The 20975-nt window shown below is 36.3% G+C and overlaps 3 protein-coding genes across 5 annotated transcripts in view; 1 reads left to right on the top strand and 2 right to left on the bottom strand.

The window, feature by feature from the left end:
• LOC111511424 (calmodulin-A) overlaps positions 1 to 20975 on the bottom strand; it is a 181027-nt gene that overhangs the window by 73005 nt on the left and 87047 nt on the right. The gene's annotated exons all lie outside the window — the stretch shown is intronic.
• Positions 1 to 20975, top strand: part of LOC111512220 (troponin C) — a 90477-nt gene that overhangs the window by 10859 nt on the left and 58643 nt on the right. The gene's annotated exons all lie outside the window — the stretch shown is intronic.
• Positions 79 to 19105, bottom strand: LOC141487469 (uncharacterized). Its single transcript, XM_074186555.1, has 3 exons — positions 18773 to 19105; positions 18352 to 18709; positions 79 to 135 (listed from the first exon to the last, which is right to left on the bottom strand). The coding sequence occupies exons 1-3, from the start codon at positions 18925 to 18927 to the stop codon at positions 79 to 81; spliced, it is 570 nt and encodes a 189-aa protein (XP_074042656.1). The 5' UTR covers positions 18928 to 19105.

Genomic DNA, 20975 nt, shown 5'->3' with positions numbered 1-20975 from the left:
TGAGTCAGAAATTATATTAATTAAATCAATGAATGCATAGAAATTAGATCGGCCTTCGATGACACTAATAATTGTACATTAAACTGGATTTGAGCACTTGAAATTGGGTTGGCATCTTGTGCCAACAGATAATTGCTACAAATAACAATGGAATTATAAAAAATTGTAGAAAATGATAACATAATAGGAATCCTCTCTGTTGAAATTGGTTTGCGTGTCTAGAAATAGATAGAAAGTGTAGCGGTGATAGAGTCAGTCATTCCAAAGTCTTCAGAAAACCCTGCAGAATCTTGGACTCATTGCGTTTATATTGCGTTTATCACCCATCTTATTCATGATATCCATTTCAATAATCTTGTGTATGTACTGTTTCGATTTGCAGAGAACTTCTGCTAAACGTAAGTCATATTCCTTTGGACATAATTTGGGTTTTCCCTAAATTGTTTGCCTTTTGTGATCCACTGAATCACATCCGCATAAAGTATAATGAGCTGTCTGTGTTTTTTTGTTACATTGCCTGTAGTCGAGGTTTGTATTTTACAATCCTATTTTGTTCAGGTGTCCTCTCAATGGGTTGTGTCCAGTGAGTAGCTCTGTGATAGTTCTGGGCTGATCCCTGCTTTGTTGAAGCAGTTCCTCAGTTTTCTTCTCGGAACGTACGTCTATAAAAATTGTTTTGTGTTCCCGGGTATGTGTTTCCAGTTTCTCATAAGCCCACTCTCCAAATACTTCAGTATTCCACAGCTGGTTCCCGTATATGGAGTTGATTATCCGTGTCTGACATACTCCTGGCATCCAGTATGTATAGTCAATACATTTCTGTCCGCTAGTTTCCTCAAGTTCTTCACGGTATTTCCAGACTAGTCTGTATGACTGCAGCATGTTCTGAGAATGACGATTTAATCTCCACCTTTCGGAATTCTAGGTTTTAACCAGTCTGCAAGTGTGCCTGTTCCAATAATTGAAAATCGATTCGGGCAGTAATATGCAGGAATCACTTCTGTGAAGAATCCTGCTCTGACACCTGACGGATATAATCCAACTCATAAATAAAGCAACCCAAGCAAAGATAGATGCGTGATTAAAGCATGATAACCACGCATATTTGCATCTATTGGATGAAATAAACACACCTCTTTACGCTAGTCAATCAGATTTAACTGTAATCGTTAGTAAAGACGAGTTGCAATCGCCTCGCGGAATTCATTTTTACGATGTCGAAGTAATCAGTTTAGGGAAAGAAAGTTTTTGGCTTTCTACTACTCCATCTGATACAAAAAAATGGATGAGAGAATCTTCCATCTTTCGTGTAATTCAATGTTTATATGAAAGTAGCTGTTTCAGGAGGACTTTCTTTCAGTTTGTGTCTGAAAGTTACTTCTTTGCATGATCTACACATCCATGTATAGAGTTACTTATTTTCAAATTGATTAATCCTTCCTTTCTTTGGAAGATTCTCTCATCAATTTTTTTTGTATCAGATGGAGTAGTAGAAAGCCAAAAACTTTCTTTCCCAAAAAATTAATCACTCCTAAAAATATAACCCTTTCAAATCAAATAAGATTCCTCATGGCTGGGATTAAATCAAATAGGTGAATCAAATCATCTAAAAGAACAATTCGTTCAGGCCAGTCTCAACACCCTACACAGTAGGTTAATGGACTGACACCTATCAGAAAACAACTACTCCCCTGGCTAATACCACGAAGGGCGTTGGATTATATCCGACAGGTGTCAGTGCAGGATTCTTCACTGAAGTTATTCCTGCATATGCTGTTGGCGATACAACTGCCGCAATAGATTTTCAATTATCGGAACACACTTGCAGACCGGTTTCGGGCTGTTTGGCCACTCGTCAGTGCAAGGTAGTGTATATCATCAACATAAAGTCGATGATTTCCGATAATTGAAAATCGAATTCCGTCAGAGTATCATTCCTCGAACTAAGCTGAAGACTACAACAAACAACAGGTTTGTCGTCGCTCCATCTGCCTGTGAACGAGGTAACCAACTGCATATCCAAATTTGCCCAATTCCTCGTAAAAGGAAAGAAATCTTTCACGTATAGTCAGTGGGCATACTTGAAGACTGGCTATAAATCAAATCATCTAAAAGAACAATTCGTTCAGGCCAGTCTCAACACCCTACACAGTAGGTTAATGGACTGACACCTATCAGAAAACAACTACTCTGTCGGATATAATCCAACGCCCTTCGTGGTATTAGCCAGGGGAGTAGTTGTTTTCTGATAGGTGTCAGTCCATTAACCTACTGTGTAGGGTGTTGAGACTGGCCTGAACGAATTGTTCTTTTAGATGATTTGATTTATAGCCAGTCTTCAAGTATGCCCACTGACTATACGTGAAAAATAGGTGAATGAATGTCATTACGATGTCATCGATGACATAAGCAGATCAAGCTTATTCCGTGACATTCAAAATCGTAATTCATGAATGAAGTGTGTGTATTTTCTATAATGTTATCCAATTTGGTACTGAAGAGCCTTAGGGCAAGTGTCTTAAGGCGAAACACGTGTATACCAGTTAGGGTGACAGTGTTCCATGTGAGTACAATTTATTACCATTCATTCAAAGTAGAACTCATGTGAATGATATCTGATTCTTATTCCTCCACGAATGTTCGATATACAAACTGAATAGAGAAAAGTATCTTCTGTATAATTCAGTGTTCATATAGAAGTATTTGTTTCGAAAGAATTTTTTCTTTCGTGTAATTCAATGTTTATATGAAAGTAGCTGTTTCAGGAGGACTTTCTTTCAGTTTGTGTCTGAAAGTTACTTCTTTGCATGATCTACACATCCATGTTCAAATTGATTAATCCTTCCTTTCTTTGGAAGATTCTCTCATCCATTTTTTTTTTGTATCAGATGGAGTAGTAGAAAGCCAAAAACTTTCTTTCCCAAAAAATTAATCACTCCTAAAAATATAACCCTTTCAAATCTAATCAGTTTCATTTTAACGCCTGTTGTGTGTACATATACGGTATTTTAAAATTTTAAAAATGTCAAGTACTGATACGGCTGAAGAGTCTACACTACGCCTGAAAAATGTTTCTATATCTAGCCGTATTTTATTGACAAAAATAAAATAGAAGGTGTGTCACGGTACGCCCGATAAAAGTGATAACTTTACTAATAACCTGATTTGAACTTTTCAATATTGGAATTGTTCAATTTGAGAAAAGCTCAGGTTGGTTGATATGATAATGTAAGAAAAGGTTATTCATCAAGGTAATCTTTTATTGATTATTTTATGTATGAACGAACATATGTTACAGCTAATATGAGCTTGAAACAATAACGAATGAAAAATACTGGTATTTTCCGTTCGTTATTGTTTTAAGCTATTAAAAATATTTTTAACTTTCAGTTCGATGTTTTTCCAAAGCGTGTTTCTTACTTTTTCAAACTATATTTATTTTTCATTTTTTAGTTTCGTATGCTATAAAAGGGTGTTTTTCAGTCTTTTTGAACTATAATCATTTGGAATTGGGATCAATCAGCCGTATATTGTTCAGAAAAATGGCCATTGATATATTCCGAAAAGGGAGCCTGAAAATCAGCTCCTAAGCCAAAGGCGCGCAAAGGAGGGTTACAAATAAGGCAGCAGGCGAGCGTGTTAATAAAGAAAATGAATTTTTCAAATGAAGAAAGACATGTAAAGTGAGTTCGAATTATATCAAGGAGTTTCTTAAACTATATCTATTGTTGAACTGCCTTTCACTATGAAAGAAATTTTAAAGACATTTCCACGTCATGGAACATGAAAGACCTCCAATTGCAGATAGATATTTCCATTTGCGGATCGAGGCATAGTTTGTATCTGATTCTATAAACAAGAATTCTGTATGAAAGTTCAAAGACAAGTTCTAATGAGAAAAGCACAACCCCCCTATATGATAGAAATCTGAAAATTGATGGTGACATTTTGGGGGTATGACAACGCATTAATTGTTGTGCGAGAGATCTCAATATTTGAATGTTCAGACCCATTGACGAACACTCTATAATATTAAATGTTCCTCTTTATGATAGGAGAGATATGGAGATAACAGGATTTTTCGTACCAGAATCTGTTGAAGAGCAAGCCCATCAGTTCTCCAATTATCAATCATTGCTTTGTGTAGAACATCACGCACTTTTTCAACGATTCTAGAATCAAAAGCTGATACCCTAGAATTTTTTTCTTAATAAGGCGCCTTTTTTCTATGTGACTGCTTGGATGGTGACCCATACCAAATAGTGGTTTTCTTTATTCTATTCGTAATCAGCCAAGCAGCTCAGTAGGAGATTTGAGCCGGTTCTAAGCCTCCCCCCACCACTATGACGTATTAATTGCTTTTTTATTGGTTGTTGTTTGGTGAAGTCACTGTGATGTGACCTTGAAGTGTCTGGTGCATGGATCGTTCAGATTTTTTTTTCATATGAGATTTTGTGTGTGTATGTGTGTGTGTGTGTGTAAGAGAATGCACGGTACAGGGTTTCATCATGTGCTTGTTTGTCTATGTACAAACATACGTCTGCATACTTCGAAGATCCTCCAAGTAATGAATGCTCCATCGGTGTGAGGGCACCAAGTTAGTAGTGGAGTGACGTCACAGCAATAACCGTTCAACGGCTAGAGAGCGACATGTTCACTCCACGACGTGTGGCAGAGTAATGCGTATTCATCGGTCTGCTCTCACCTCCCTCGATGTAGTGAAGGATGTGACGTAACGCCCCAGACTCGCCATCAATGGTGACACGCAGGCGGGCGAGGACTGTGCTAACGTCTGTCCTCTCCGAGAGCGCAACGATCACTGCTTGCTCGTGCCGGCAACTGTTATCGCATCAAATTGGGAGATGGGCTTGGCTGTGACGTCAGGCATCTCTAGTGGATAGCAACTAGCAATGTGAACCTTTCACGGTTTCATGGTGGGGGTGACTCGCACTATTTAATATAAAAGAAATGCTTGGCACACTATGAAATCAGTAGACGAATATATCTGCAGCAGTTAGCAATTGGTAGAGTGTTATTCAGTTCGTAATAGAAGGAAGACGGTGAGTGTATTTGTCTGTTGGAAATTGTTTATATTTTCATATATATTATCATCATGTCCGTTTCAAAAGTAGACTTGAATAAAATTAATAATTTGATTGTACAGGAGGTTGAAATACTAGAGCAAAAGGCCTTATCATCATTGCCAATTGATGAAGTGTACATAATTAAAAATATGTCAACTTATTCTACACGATTTGGTAAATCAATTTTATTAACTTTGCAAGATGTGAGCAATGATAAATTATTTAAAACATGGCTACCAAAACGTATTTCGTTGCAATTCAGTGATGACGATATATCTTGTATCAACTCATCAGGTGGTAAATATACGATGGTGTATTTAGGACAGAGCCAACAAAGTTTTGCTGGCATGAAAACGCGATCTCTAGTTAAATTCAATATGATTGAATAATAATTGTAATAATTTATAGCGAATTTCTTTAGGTCATAGCTTACAAAGTTTTTTGGTGTGAAAACGCTAACTCTAGTCAAATTCAATATGATTGAATAATAATAGTAATTATAATGAATTTCTTATTGCTTCATTAATATTCATATATTAGATGATAATTATATGGAAATATAAACATTACTAACTTAGTTGAATACACCCACTTTGTAACTACAAGTAAAATGGGAATGTGAGTATTATATCACTGAAAAATTGGAGGTTGCTTATTGTTTTTTTTTATTCGATTTCAGTTCCACCATTTAAAGATGTGGATGCAGTACGCAAGTCAAGATTGGGTCGATGTTGTAGATCTCAAATCATCGGTTCAACATTTGTCGTCTAAATTGAAGGTGTTGGGTGATGGAGCCGAACATGCAAGCAATTATGATATGAGTGTATGCTATGATGAAAAACAAATCGAATTATGCCTTCGTGATGCTGAGAACTATTGGAGTGGTGCAGAAGTTTGTAACAAATTTTTGGATAATGAATTGGAATTGTGGCAACTTTGTGAGGTTATGATTGAACTGAACCTAAGAAGATTCCTGTATAGCCTCCAACCATACTTGCCAGAATGGATTATTCATCACTTTGAATTGAATGATGAAAATCGAGAGGAAATTGAAGATGGTCGCGAAAATGATGATTATGAGGAAGAAGTTATTTTAGATAGTCTGTATGTTCCTGTAAATCATAAATGATGTCAAATAAAAAACTTTGTATTATTTTCATGTTTTATTTATTTAAATCTCATGAAATACAATAGAAAATGATTACAAAACAATAAATATGATATAAAATACAATACGTGATATAAGTCAGTTACAAATAAAAAAAAGATCATAAAACAGTATATGATAGAGTGAAAAAAAGTGTCAATATCTGCTATGAACTGAACCATCCAATGCATTGTATGTTAAAACTGTATCATGCAAAATTAATGCATATACTTTAGTGTTGTCTGGAAACTTGGTCTTCCTCGTCTCAAACTCAATCTTTATATCAATAGTTGATGATTTTGTTGCATTCGGTTGATGGGAACAATCGATGACGAATAGTGGATTCTCTCTAAATTGCCCAATGTCCATCAGAGGTTCACTCATATCTTTATCATAATAACTTCGCTGGAAACTCTCAAAAGCATAATAAGCAGGAGCATCAAGTTTTTTATCGAAATTCAAATTCCAACGCTCATATGGATAAACTTCAGAATTCAAGTATACTCGAATACTATTGATATCAGCAGTTGTGAATTTTGTAATATCCTGTGTTCTATCTTCAGATGTGGTAGTACTTTGGAATGCGATGATGACAAAACGAGGAGTTTCCAATGCATTAGTTGTTTTGATGGCCCATATGTCTGAAGAAGTCCCACGTAATGATGGTAGTTCATAGAGGTCCCACATACGATATGCCAATTTGATTTTGGCATTCAGACCGCTTTTGTTTATTCTACTCAAAAGTTTGAGCTTGTGTTTATCATCTGGTACAATATGTCTTATTTTCCATTCGATTTTATTTATTTCCAAATCAGCATCAACCTCACCTATATACGAGTTTTTGAATGATCGAGCGATAATCAAAATCAATTCCTGTTTGGCATTCAAGATACTTTTGTTGTAATCTTCAGCAAAACCCATCAAATATTTCAGTGGTAGTTTTCCACTAAAAACATGACTGCTTGTATCCAAGATATCTTGCTTCAATTGTGAAAGTCCCCAACCAGATGTCAATAATGTGTTAGCATGAGATTGTCCAAATGATATCATGGTTTTCATTGTAGATGTTATCCCAGGTTTTCTAACAACAGCCACTTGTTCACCACCCATTTCATAACGAATTTCGTCAAAGAGAAATGCAATTGCATTATTCGAGAGATAGCATGTTTTCGCTACATCTTTGGGGGTGAATTTACCTTCTATGTAAATGAAGCTGTCGGCAATATCTAGTATAACATCTTGATTATTGATTGCAATTCTGATTTCATCCGAATTCCTGAATAGCGGTGATCCATAGGGCTTATATGTGTGCTCATGTAAACTTATGAGAGAATGATCGAGCACTGGTTCATTGAATATATTCAACTTTTCACTGTTTGTTTCGAGCACCATTGTTATTTTCTCACTTTCAATCCAATCGATTTCAAAAATTTAAGATCACTCACAGACAGAGCGTTATGTGCTAACTGTTTAGCATACACTTGTGGAATGAGCTTCTTTTTATGCACACTTTTCTTTTTATGCACACCTTTCTTTTTAATAGTACAACTCGTTTGGGATTGTTCAATGCGATTTTGTCTATTGTAAATGAAACCCATAACAACAGTTATTCGATTTTCTTCAATTCCAAAATAATGAAAATCTCTTCTTCACTTCCAAAATCGATAAGGTTATTTTTTTCATCCAAAATACGCACTGTAATGTTGTGAATCAATTGACGACCTTCTGGACTGACAGGCATATATATAATACTGTGTGGTTCTTTAGTAAGATTGTAGCCAGGTTCAACATCAATATCGAATGAGAAAAGAATGTGAGATTCTTCACCATTTATATATGAACCAGATATTATATTGCAATCTAAGCGGATAAGTCTCACAGTTGTAATGTTTATTGGTAATGATGATTCATGTATCTGATTTGGTGGAAATATTCCATGAGCGAACCCCATCATTTCTGCTATAGAATTTGGATGTGTCAGATCAATTTCATATTTGGATCGCATTTCACATTTGAATGTATTATTATTGGCGTGTAGATAGAAAATATCATCTGCAACGACATCATTTGGTTTTTTATCATGAAACAATCTGAACATGATATGTTTCTGTATGACGGCATTGATCTCTTCTATTTCGTAAGCACCACATGGAATTTCAATTGTCAACTTTTGGGATATCGATGAGTTGTCATTACTGATTCTAAAACTAACCAAGTTATTAGCTTCAGTTATATTATTGATTGTATTGCATCCATAGAATCCCAAAAGTCCTAATCCATAACGACTGTTCCTATCCAATTCAATTGGTGGAAAAAAATCCGCACTCAAGACACTTGTCCCGACAGCTTGTAGCTCGAACTTTCGTGACATGACTGATGAATATTTTGAAACACATTTCAATTTATTATTGTACACAGCAACAGCACATTTGAGACAATTTACACTTTTTGGAAGGTGTTGTATTGTAATAAGTATCATTTTTATTGATACCAATATTCACATCCTCTATATTACAAATACAACACATTGATTTTCGAGGTATAGGACCATCATTAACATCCGAATCTGAATTTTGATCGTGGTGGTGCTCATAACAATATCTATGTTTCATTATATCGATGTCATCTTGCAGATGCTTAGGCAACTTTTCCCAAACATATGCAATCTCATGTGCAACACATGCAAGTATCACTTCCTTAGGCATATTTGCAAGCATCACTTTATCCATTTTTTTCAAGGTACCATATTTTGAAAACATTCTAAGTGAAAACCCATTCCCTTGATAGCCTCCCGATCCAGTTTTGGTGTTGAATCCATTTTTATTTGGAAAATTATTTAGAGAGAAACTGCAAGCACAAGTGACCACAGAGAACTGTATTAAATTTCTGTTGTCGATCATAGTTATATTTGATTTTTACATTCGAACATTTTCGAAAGAATCGAGTCAATTCCAATGGTGGGGGTAGATCTCCAAAACTATCGAAATATGTGACTTCTTTCCCACATTTTTTATATGCCACCCAATGTGTTCCTGGTCCACTTATTCCATCTAAATTAACAATAGCTGTCTCGTTTTGTTTTGGACCTGAAGATGGTAATCTATCACGCATAAAAACACCACGAAAATGTGGAATTTTCATTTTTTGTGCATAATAACTGAGATCGAGATCAGTAAGAGGCCTCTGAGGTAGGGGTTCAATCAGTTTTTTGTTTTGTTTGTGGCTTTGTATGGTTTTAAATATAGTCCTAAACCTTTACGGTATGGTTTGAGATATATTCCACTTCCGTGTTTGCCTAATGCTACAGCCTCCATGGTTTTATTGTGACGATTGGTTTCCATTAAAGCCGCTCTGCTGGCTTTTGCCGAATTCACGGCCTTGGTAATACCAGCAGCGGCTCCCGCCAAACTTCCTAGTGCGGATAGTCCAGCAAAAATTGGTATCAATGGTAAAAGTCCACCGATCTTGGGAACAGGAATTATGCGTGGTGTGCGGATTTTCTTCTTTCCACCGGCAGCTTTAAGGTATTTACGTGCCGCCTGCAATGCCACAGTGATAGCTTTTTTGCTATTATTCGTCACAAATTGATTCCCACCAGCTTTCTTCAATACATTTCGCACTTTATGGACTATCCCAGCACCAAATGCAACTTTTTTAATATTATTTTTCTTCGATTGTTTCCTCTTACATTTTTTCTTATTGGTACTACAACCCATGCCCATATGTCTTTTCGCTTTCATAATGTTGGTGACAAGTAATGCAGCTGCTCTTTCCCCAATACTCGCGTCCTTTGATTTAACCCTATCCCAAGCGCTGTATTCAAGTTCTTTGTCGGCTGAATGTCTTGCTGCAAGATCAGATGGATGCTTAGAATATTGAATATCGTGTTTTTTGCATTCAATATCTAATTTATTGATTCCAGGATCGTTACGAGCTAAACGTTGTTTCAATTTTGTACCGGTCCACAGTATTGATATCCTCCAGGTAGATGTAATTCGAAAGGAAGTTTGTTTATTAAATCATTAACAAAACCACAACCTCTTTTAATTTTACGATCACTTTCAATACGTCCGTATCGTTTGATGGTACACATTGAAATGAATAAGCTAATAACATTTATATAGTCTCCAACCACGGCACGATGCGCATTGTAAAACAGAAAGAAAAGTTTGCTGTAGATAATCTAGATGAGAAATTTGGGTGTGGATTGAATGGACAAAGAGTATTCAGACATGGTCCACTACTTCCATCATCAGTTCGAGGACTCATTATAGGACCTTCAAATTGTGGAAAGACGAATGCAATGATATCACTATTAACACATCCACAAGGATTGAGATTTAGAAATGTGTATCTCTATTCGAAGTCACTCAATCAACCTAAATATCAGTACTTGCGAAGTGTTTTGGAACCTATAAAAGGATTAGGTTTTTATACATTCAGCAATAATGCAGAAATAGTGGAACCCTCCGACGCTAAGCCTAATTCTGTTTTCATTTTCGATGATGTGATATGTGAAAAGCAAGATATTATTAGATCATATTTCTGTATGGGACGTCATAAGGATGTTGATTGTTTTTATCTAGCACAGACATATTCACGGGTACCCAAACAGTTAGTGCGTGACAATACCAATTTCATTATAATGTTCAAACAAGATGAGACGAATTTACATCACATTTATTCAGATCATGTTTCACCCGATGTAACATTCAAACAATTCCAATTGATGTGTGTTAAATGCTGGGAGGATCAATATGGATTTCTAGTAATTGATAAGGATAGAAAAATAGATGAAGGTAGATATCGCAAAGGATTCGATAGTTTTATATACCCATGATCTTGTTTTTGAAACTTATTCGATCACTGAATATTGTAGAGGTCACTTCATCAACGAATTGAGCTATAATTTAAAAAGGGCATTATGAATACAAAAAACGATTCTGAACATAAAAACAATGAAATGAATTTGAAACGTCAACTAGTAGAGACAACAGAAGCTGTCAGACAGAAATTCAACTCTATCAAGAATGATAATATTGAAAATCGTTCGACACTTGAAAGATTGTATGAGCCCATAATGAAACCATTGAATGTTTTATCATCAAACGCTACTTCTAAATCAGCAGTGTTATCACCAAATCGTGGATCTGTTCAATCTACTTCAAATTATCCCATGAGTACTCCAATAAGAAGAAAACAATCTTTTGATGGTGTATCATCTGTGAATAGTGACACGAGCACACTTCAAGACGATATGAGAACAACTCTATTCGAAACACCATCATCGTCCCACATCGATTCCTCGGATCCTGACATCTCACCTGTTATGAATGAAAGTGGTGAAGATGTTTTGATGAAACATTTGAATAATGTAAAATCTAGAAATCCAGCATATGATGGAACATTTGGCGTACGTATGGATCCAATTACACAAAAGCTGAAAATGGGAAGTCTAGTGGTACATTTCAAAGATGGAAACATTTCATTTTGGGATGCTAATAAAGTGAAAAAAATATGAATGCGCAGGTAGTCCAGAATTATATGATATGATCTTTTTGAAGAATCCACAAGATGTTGATAATGAAGAAACTCGTCAAGTATATTCCAAAATATTGAAAATAACGAATGCTCCATATAAACAATATCATCTGAAGAATGGTTTTAAAAATACAAATTCTAAAAAATTTCGTGAAGTCATCAAACCACTATTAGACTCACGACAATATCCAATTAGGAGTAGAAGTAAAATTGGTGGAGCACTCAAACGAGTGAAAATGGAGAAAACATATAATTCTAAACCTGCGAATTATGTGTACTGGAATTCACCGAAAGAGTTAGTTGCTCGCCTACGACTATTGGTAGCATCAAAGTCAGCTGGACATACCGGACATGATAATGAAATAATTTCAATAATTGAAGAATTACGTGAAGAAGGTATAATATATTAATATATATCCACAAGTAATGATCACTGTCACATCATCATTCAATGCAGTAACATTATCACTTTTTTTCTCTTTAATCATATTGAAATAGAATGACTAATGAAGTAAGTGATATCAAACGACAAGTTGTTAATGAATTACACAGACCTGCAAGACGTATTTTCGTAGAAGAATAACTACCATCAAAGGTTTTGCAGATCTATGGCAAATAGATCTAGCTGAACTACAACCTTATGCAAAAAGTAATGAAGGATACCGATATATACTTATAGTAATTGATTGTTACTCAAAATATCTATGGACTGTGCCAGTTAAAGATAAAACAGGTAGTACAATAACTAATGCAATGAAATATGTACTGAAGAAAGCCAAATTTTCCCCTAAACATATACAAAGCGATCAAGGGAAAGAATTTTTTAATAGAAGCTTCTCATCTCTCATGCGAGAATATAATATCAATCATTATTCAACATTCAGCACAAAGAAGGCAGCTATAGCAGAAAGAGTGATTCGTACAATAAAGGCATGGCTCTACAAGGAATTTTCGATGAGAGGTCACCACAAATGGCTTGATATTCTTCCAATTATAACTAGTAGATATAATAATAAAGTTCATCGTACAATAGGTATGGCACCCATCAATGTTGATTCAACAACAAAATTGAAATTCAAGGGTATCAATGGAATTGGAGGAAGACAAAGTAAACCCAAATTCCAATTGAATGATATTGTACGTATAAGTAAATACAAAAATATTTTTGAAAAGTCTTACACTGCGAATTTTACCACGGAGCTATTCAAGATTGTTAAAATTAATAAAAACCATCCCAACGACTTATAATCTTGAAGATATGAATGAACAGCCGATTAGAGGATGTTTTTACGAAGAAGAGTTATTACGAACCGAGAATCCTGACGTATATCTGATTGAGAAGGTGTTGAAGAGAAGAAAAAATAAAGTATATGTAAAGTGGTTAGGTCTTCCTAGCGAACAAAATTCTTGGATTGATGAATCAAATATGGTTTAAATGTATCTAATAGTGACTTTTATGAATAAAGTAATATTAAAGTTCATTATTGTTTTCATTTCAATTATAAGTATGTGAATTGAAAAATATTGCAGCGGTAAACATTGCCCCAGCCATTCGCAATGTTCTGTGTATACCAAACCAAATTAATTGTATTACTCCATTCCCGCTTATATTTTTCAACTCACGATATTGAAAACACATTATCATTCCCAAAACTAATCGCCGTCACTTTGAAATGCAGTATCCAACTCTTTTTGCCAATTATCTCTCACTGATAATGCCATCTCATAAAGCTTAGTCGACTCCTCAAGCTCAACCTGAGCTTGCATTCTCGAACGTTGATGGAATTGCTTATCTTTACCTATTTTTGAACGGAGTTCATCAGCATCTTTAGACATTCTAGCCAATTCAACCTTCGCTAATGCAATCTTGGCATCTAATGCTTCAAGAGTTTCATTATTTGCATTAATAGCTCGCTCACTCTTTTCAAGTTCAGCAATAGTCATCTGTGCCTTTACAGACGGTATTTTGCTTCCTTTTCATTTCCCCAAACCGATGGAGGGGACTGAAAGAAGATAGCGGTTCAGCTTTCAAATCACTCTTCATTTCTTTAGGAGTACCTTTTGGCTTCCTCTTCGATCTGTCACTTTTCGTTGCGGGTTTTTTCTGTCGCACAACACTTTTGGATTCTTTCTTTTCTTTAAAGTCAGTGACAATCGATGAAGATGCCTTAGTAACCTTCCTCTTGATTGTTCTAGATTTCTTATCAACACCAGAGGAAGGGTAGATGAAGAGTGTTTGAGTGATGATAATTGCGAAACGATCGGATTTTCAATAATAATTTGCTCATTTGGTTCTGGCACATCTGCAAAGTTAACGAAGTCGTTAATATCAAAATCATTTATCGAATCTTGACTCGATAAATGTAATACTGGAATATTTTCAAAATCAGTCTGATCGATATCAACAAGTGGTGAACCATCTTCAGCAATCAATAGCGGCATAGAGCTCATGATTATTAAGGTCTGAGGAATGATATGTGATAGCAATAGAATGTGGATAGGAAAGGTGATGATGTTTACTGAGACCTCACCATTTATAGAAGAAAATAAACTAGCGCATGCGCTCTTTCATCAACTGGCACATGCGCTCTCTCACTGAACTATTCACGCATGTAACAATCTTTGTCATTTAAGAGGAAAACTTTGTGTTGCATGCATGTATTTTTAAATGTTAGAAAATAATACAAATAAATTCAAAATATATATATATATATATATTATATAATATATATATATATTATATATATATATATATATATATTTATTAATAATAGAGGACAATAACGATAATAAAAAATATAAAATGAAAAATGTTAATATGTCTCTGTGGATGTGGAACGTTCTTTGACTCTATTCCTCAATAGTTGTTGCTCGTGCGTCAAACACCAACATTGAAAAAAATGGATTCTCCTATTGGGGTAGAGTTGACCAACCTTCTCACACAGATCCCAAGTACTTCTACATGCATTGCATACATGATTCCAACAATTCATGGAATATGTATCACAACGCAAACAACGTTGCAGTGGAGTTGGAACGGCAGCACAGGTACCGCAAATATTTCTACAGATACCTATATTGTTAAATATTATAGGTTCGGAACACTTCAGACACTGTAACTGTTGTTGATGACAATCCGATTTTGTTCGCTTCGGTGGATGAGAAGGAGGCGATAGTTGAATCCGCAACACGCAATCACTACACATACCAGTACATGGATTGATTGAATCCTTAGGTCTACTTATTTGACAAAAGTAGCACACAATAGCCCTGCAATCATCATTGGGTAGACACACACTTTTGGTTTTTCATTCCACTCTTTTGGAAACGGCATTTTACTAATTCGATTAGAAATATTAAGAGATGACTTACAGAAACTCTGAATGCTCTCTCCTACACCTACGATCTCTATTTATACAAATCAACATCATGTGAAAGTATAGTGGGATAACTTCTCCTACTATTCCACTCTAAACGAGTCAAGTGGGAGTCGCATCACCTCCTATATAAGTCGACTTGCAAACCTAGAGTTCATTCATTCACTCTCTACAACTGTGAGCAAACAACAACAAGATGAATTCTGCAAAAATAAATGCTGCATTAAATAGAATATCTGCTGTTGATGAAAACAATTGGATAGACGAATCAGATGATGAGGATGTCAATGTTCCGCTAGAGGAAGTGATAGTTGAAGCAGAAGATGTTGGAGTCGATGAAGATGAGATAGACGAAGTTGAAAACGAGGCCAACCAAAGCGACGAAGATGATGACGTGATGGAGTTTGAGAGGGTCATGGATGAAGAAGGAGATGATGAAGGGATAGAAGCTGACACAACTGAAGGCGATGGTGCTTTGAGGATCGGTATGCGAACGCTCAATGTCAGTGAGACACTGGAAGATCCCTTGGATTTGTATTGTGCAATGGATGCATACGTATTGATCAGCACAATAGATGGAGAGAACAAAAAACTATGTTGGTGCTGCTTTCGGTTTTATTCGCATAGAAACAATAATGGAGGGTGGTATGCCCATGTCAACACCCACAACACTGTCTCAATTATGGAAATGGGACAGAATTGGTGTGAAGCTTGCGAGAGGCCACTAACAAACTTCACCCGAGTATCTACATGTATTATATGTAATAATGTCCAACCTGTGGCACAATAACCGTGGACCTACTGGTCAAAAAAACAACAGCCCTTTTCAGGGCTACATTATTCACACAAACAGTAGTTAGTTGTATTAGTATTCATAGATTATATGACAAATGAATACTTTGACTAATAAAAGTCTAAGTAATTTGTTAGTCTTTGAATATCTATACATTATATGACAAATAAATTACTACTTTGACTGAAAAGTCGATATTTGGAATTTGATAGTCATTGAATATCTATGCATATGATGAGTACTACTTTAAATGAAAGTTGAAGTTGGCATTTTGTCAATCATTGTATGCATATAATGATGAATACTTTTACATACATACATTTTGTTTGAGACTATAATGTTAACAATGGTATGAACCTGTTTCTGTTTGAAAGTATAATGATAGCTCTGAAAAGAGCTATTTTTTTATTGTTTCAGTCTTCAATTGTAGCCCTGAAAAGGGCTGTTTTTTTTATTAATCCATGCAATGGTATGGACTAACGCTCCTCATCATCATCAGAAACAATGATGATTGTATCATCATCTGTATCTGATGATATACTGATGATGTCATCCTCATAATCATCTGAATCAGACGATATACTAATGGCATCATCATTAGCATAATTATCTAGCTCGTTATCCTCTAGATCGTCTAAACTCATTGACATCCATCTCTAACTCTGCCTCTACTTCCTCTTGCATACCTTCTTCCATACGTGCCGGGAAATCATCAGGTAGATCATAGATACGTTGCAGCATTTGTGCAAAATTTGTACTGAAATGATCGAACGTTGAATCTATTCTATGTACCTGGATGGGGCCTGTACTCGTCATAGAACACTCTGGTACACTCATCGGTTCGGTGGTGGAATCAGCACTCGACATTGTGGAAGAATGATATAGAACTGGGATTGATGCTTTATTTATATTGGAAAAAAAAGGAGGGGGTGAAGTGTAAATGTAGAACAATTCAGTGTTTGAAATTCGAAAGCAATAAGAATGACAATTTTCTTGAAATTCTAAGTGATTATTATTATTAGAAACTCTGAGTGATTATTATAAAAAAAAAACTAATAAGGGAGAGGGAAAAAAAGACACTGCCCCACCTCGCAGTGCCTCGTGTACACCAACCAAAAAGTGTGTACTCCGTGGAAGGAAAGGAAAGGAATAGAAAGGATGGGAGAAATGAGGAAACGATTACATATCATCGTCTGAATTCAGGACTTCATCAATCAGGATAGGGGATGGTGGAGGACTATCATCGGACTCATTGTCAGCGTCACCGTCATCATCGTCATCGCTGTCGTCGTCGTCTGTGTTTCCGGACTGTGTATCCCATTCGTAATCATTCCGCCAATCATAGGGATCTGGATAATCCCCATCAGACAGGTCCGCTTGATCGGTTCCAGTAACGTGAAGCACTTGTATCGATCATCATAAATTATGTCATCATAATTCATCGAGTGAGGTGCAGTCGTGGAGGTAACGAAACCTTCATGGATAGAAGCCCAGTAAGGATGTTGATGCGCTGGGTCACTGTACGGCTCAGTAGTTGAATCAGGTTCCATGTTGAAGGTGGCTGATCAACTGAATATTCCAACAGATAATTCCTACTTTTATACTTTTGAAAGGGAGTGGGGGAGAGGAGTGGGGAGGAGAGGGGATTAAGTGGGAATGAATTTCAAAAATGACATGAGCTATATTCCATGAAAGAGAAAATTGAAAATACTATATGAATTATATGAAATATACTTATTGATTTCATTATGAAACATATTTTCTTCCAAGAGATTATTTACAATAGATTGGAGAACACAAAAATTGATGTGAGGTATTTGCATAGAAGAACTTGTAATTGAAATAAAAAAAGGAAATAATAATGAGACGAAGTGAAGAAAAATGCTCCAACCATCGCATTGTTCAATGTGTACCAAAACCAAAACAATGTACACCCTTAATTTCACTTCTTTTTTTTTTATTTTATTTTTATTTCCTAAAATTACAAACATAAACTTAAAACTATCTTAATTAAATATTCCTAACTAACCTAAAACTAATCTTACTACACTTACACTTAATCTATGGGAAAGTTTTTATAAAAGTCACTAACTTTTTATAAGTCTCTATCGAAGAGGTATCTGCTTCACACTTTTTCTCCAGAGATGCATACTTCCGATCTAGTTCGGCTATTACTTTTTCTGCTTCCCTCCGTCGGTTAACAATTTCAGCCATTTCGCGCTTCCTTTTAACCAACGCGGCCTCACTAGCTCGAGAAGCATGTTCTGCTTCCTTACATCTCTGTAGAAAACTGTCCAACATTTCACTAACCTCTCCGATAGGCTGTCGCACTTGTGGCACTAACACTTCAGGATTCGTCACCGGTGTTGCCAGCATCGGCGAAAGCGGCACCACCGACGGAGTGAATACGATGGGAGCCTCCTCCGATGGGGACAATACAAACTGGTGGCTCCTCCGGAGAAGGCGCCCTAGGTTGTTCACTACTGCTGCGGGTGGTGTGGAGGGCCTTAAGCTGTTTGGAGCGGTCGACCAACTACCTGCATAAGGATTAGTCCTATTGCAAGTAGCTCGGTACTTAGAAATAGGACCAACCTTCGCTGCAGGTCGTTGGCAAACCTTCTTTACAGGCCTGACTTCCTCCTCCTCCTCGAATAAGTCAGGGCTGGTGGATCTGCACCTAACTCGTGAAGTGGATGCCTTCTCCTGCTCTGTCATAGGCATGATGGATGCCACAGCGTTATTTAATTCCTGAGTGTTGGATGCCATTCTGAAAATGTAAAATAATACAAAGTTAGTAGATGTAAAAAATTAAAGTACATTGTTAACTTACTCAAACTTAGCTCCTCGTCGTATAGTACACTGCTTCTGGTTGAGTATGGCTGGACTGCTCTGGATGACTGGAGTTGTCGTACTGAATGTAGAAGAACGTGCTCCTCGGGGTATCAACATCATTGGGAGTGGAGGGAATGAGGTGGGGGCGTGCATGCGCAATGGTTGGAATATGGTGGGGCGAGAAATGGTAGGAAGTGGGCGGGGTGAGCAATGGTGGGAAGAAAGCGGGCCGCGCTCCGCGCGGCTTACGCCCCAATTCGCTACGCTCGCGCCGGCGCGCTTCGCGCGCCGGCGCGAGCGTAATGGGGCCACCGCGCCGGCGCGCTTCGCGCGCCGGCGCGGTGACCCCCCACCCCACCCGCGCGCTTCGCGCGCCGTGAAACCTAACCTAATCTAACACCTATGACCCTAACCTACAGTATGTATTAATCTAATCTAACCTAACGCGGGAGTAAATTCACCATGTTGGTTCAATTAATACGTCATCTGTTGGTTTTGGTTTTGGTTCTATTATTCTAACATTTGGATCAATGTCCAGTCCTGGATATCCCAGTCCACCTGATGGCCTGACTTTATGGCTTTTCTCCAAAACTTCAACTCTCTCTTCTAGTACATCATACTTTTTCATTGTAGTCCCTGTTATGTTTGACATAGCATCAAATTTTTTATTTGTAGACGCTGTTATGTCAGACATTTTTATGTCCACATCATTTGTAAGTTTGTCAAATTTACGAGTGAAAGTTATCCGAGCCTCTGCAATTTTATCGTCAAATGCTTGACGGGCATCGCGAGCAATATTACCTATTGTGGATTGTATTGCAGCTTGTAGGGCTAGAAGTATAACCTCCTTTGTTCCGTTAATTTCCCCCTCAAGATATGATACAGTTACACAATCACTCTTGTCAATTGGTTCGCTTATATTTTTCAATATTTTTCTTTGCATGTCATAATGACCATCTTTTGTTAATTTTAAAACCAATCCCGGGAGGACCTCGAATGACATTACCACCCAATTTTCTTTTTCTACCAAACTTATCGATTGTTTTAGACATTGTGCACTCTACGATGATTCTTTTCAAACTGATATTTCTTTCATTTACATTATGTTATATACTTTACAGTAATTGGTTAGGAAAATAGAAATGAAACAAATAATATTTTTATCATTTTTTATTCATCTAAGTAACTTGGTAAAAGTGATACATATACAATACATAATACAATAATCACAAATAATCACAAATAAGAATGTTCCGGTTTGAAGGAATAAGCAATAATACTTCGAATTATAATTCAATTATTCATCTCTACAGTCAACAAATTGATTAGTTGGTCTAAGGCGCTCTCTTGAGAAAAAGAATGAACGATTTCAGACACCCAACGAATGTTATCATTAGGATCATTTCGATAAAATTCTATATCGCTATGACCCCATGGAAGAGTTCGAGTGGTATTCGGAATGATGAATCTCTTGTCGTCATGATACGATAAAGCGACTTTATTTTTCAATTCAGTGTAAATATCATGCAATACGCTTCTGAACGAGTTCATCTTCCTGAATATCATACCTCCCTCTTCAATGATTTTTTCATAGTCTTCACATGTCAATTCATTCTTTATAACAGATCGTTTCACACCTTTGGCCTTCTTCAGTTCACCATCAACAGATTTCACGTAATACGCTTTAGCACCTGTACCGTAAAAGCTGATTATTGGATCATTTGGGAATTCATCTTTGAAATTACCCAGAACTGACTTTGTCACTGGAATATTGAATTGGTTTCCTATTTTATAATTAGATGTATCGAACTTATTTATATTATTTTTGATAAATTCATAGAAATTGTCTGTATTTACTTTGAGAATAAGGGAGTCGGTATCAGTGTAGAGTAAGGACGCATCTTCTCCAAACTGTTGTTTGATACATCCATAGAAAAAATCATACATAACTGTTTTAGATAATTCTAGAATGGAAAATCCTAAATATAGTGGTTTATCATAATGAACTTTTACTCTAGCCAATTGAATGGCAACAAAATTTTCTGTAAAAATAGAGCATTTTTTAAAATTTGGTCGAGATATGAGACAACTAGCACCTATAGTTCTTTTTATATTTTCCCAATGTGTAATGAGTCTAACATCAATTCTATTGTCTACGTTTTCCATTGTTTTTCCATAGACTGCATTATTCATTAGTTTGT

The sequence above is a fragment of the Leptinotarsa decemlineata genome, unplaced genomic scaffold, assembly GCF_025532065.1.
Source record: "Leptinotarsa decemlineata unplaced genomic scaffold, Ldec_3_MD MMD2_P_RNA_scaffold_2, whole genome shotgun sequence".
In the NCBI taxonomy this organism is placed as follows: domain Eukaryota; kingdom Metazoa; phylum Arthropoda; class Insecta; order Coleoptera; family Chrysomelidae; genus Leptinotarsa; species Leptinotarsa decemlineata.
The sequence above is the reverse complement of the archived record's forward strand: the minus strand, read 5'-3'. Positions and strand labels throughout refer to the sequence as shown.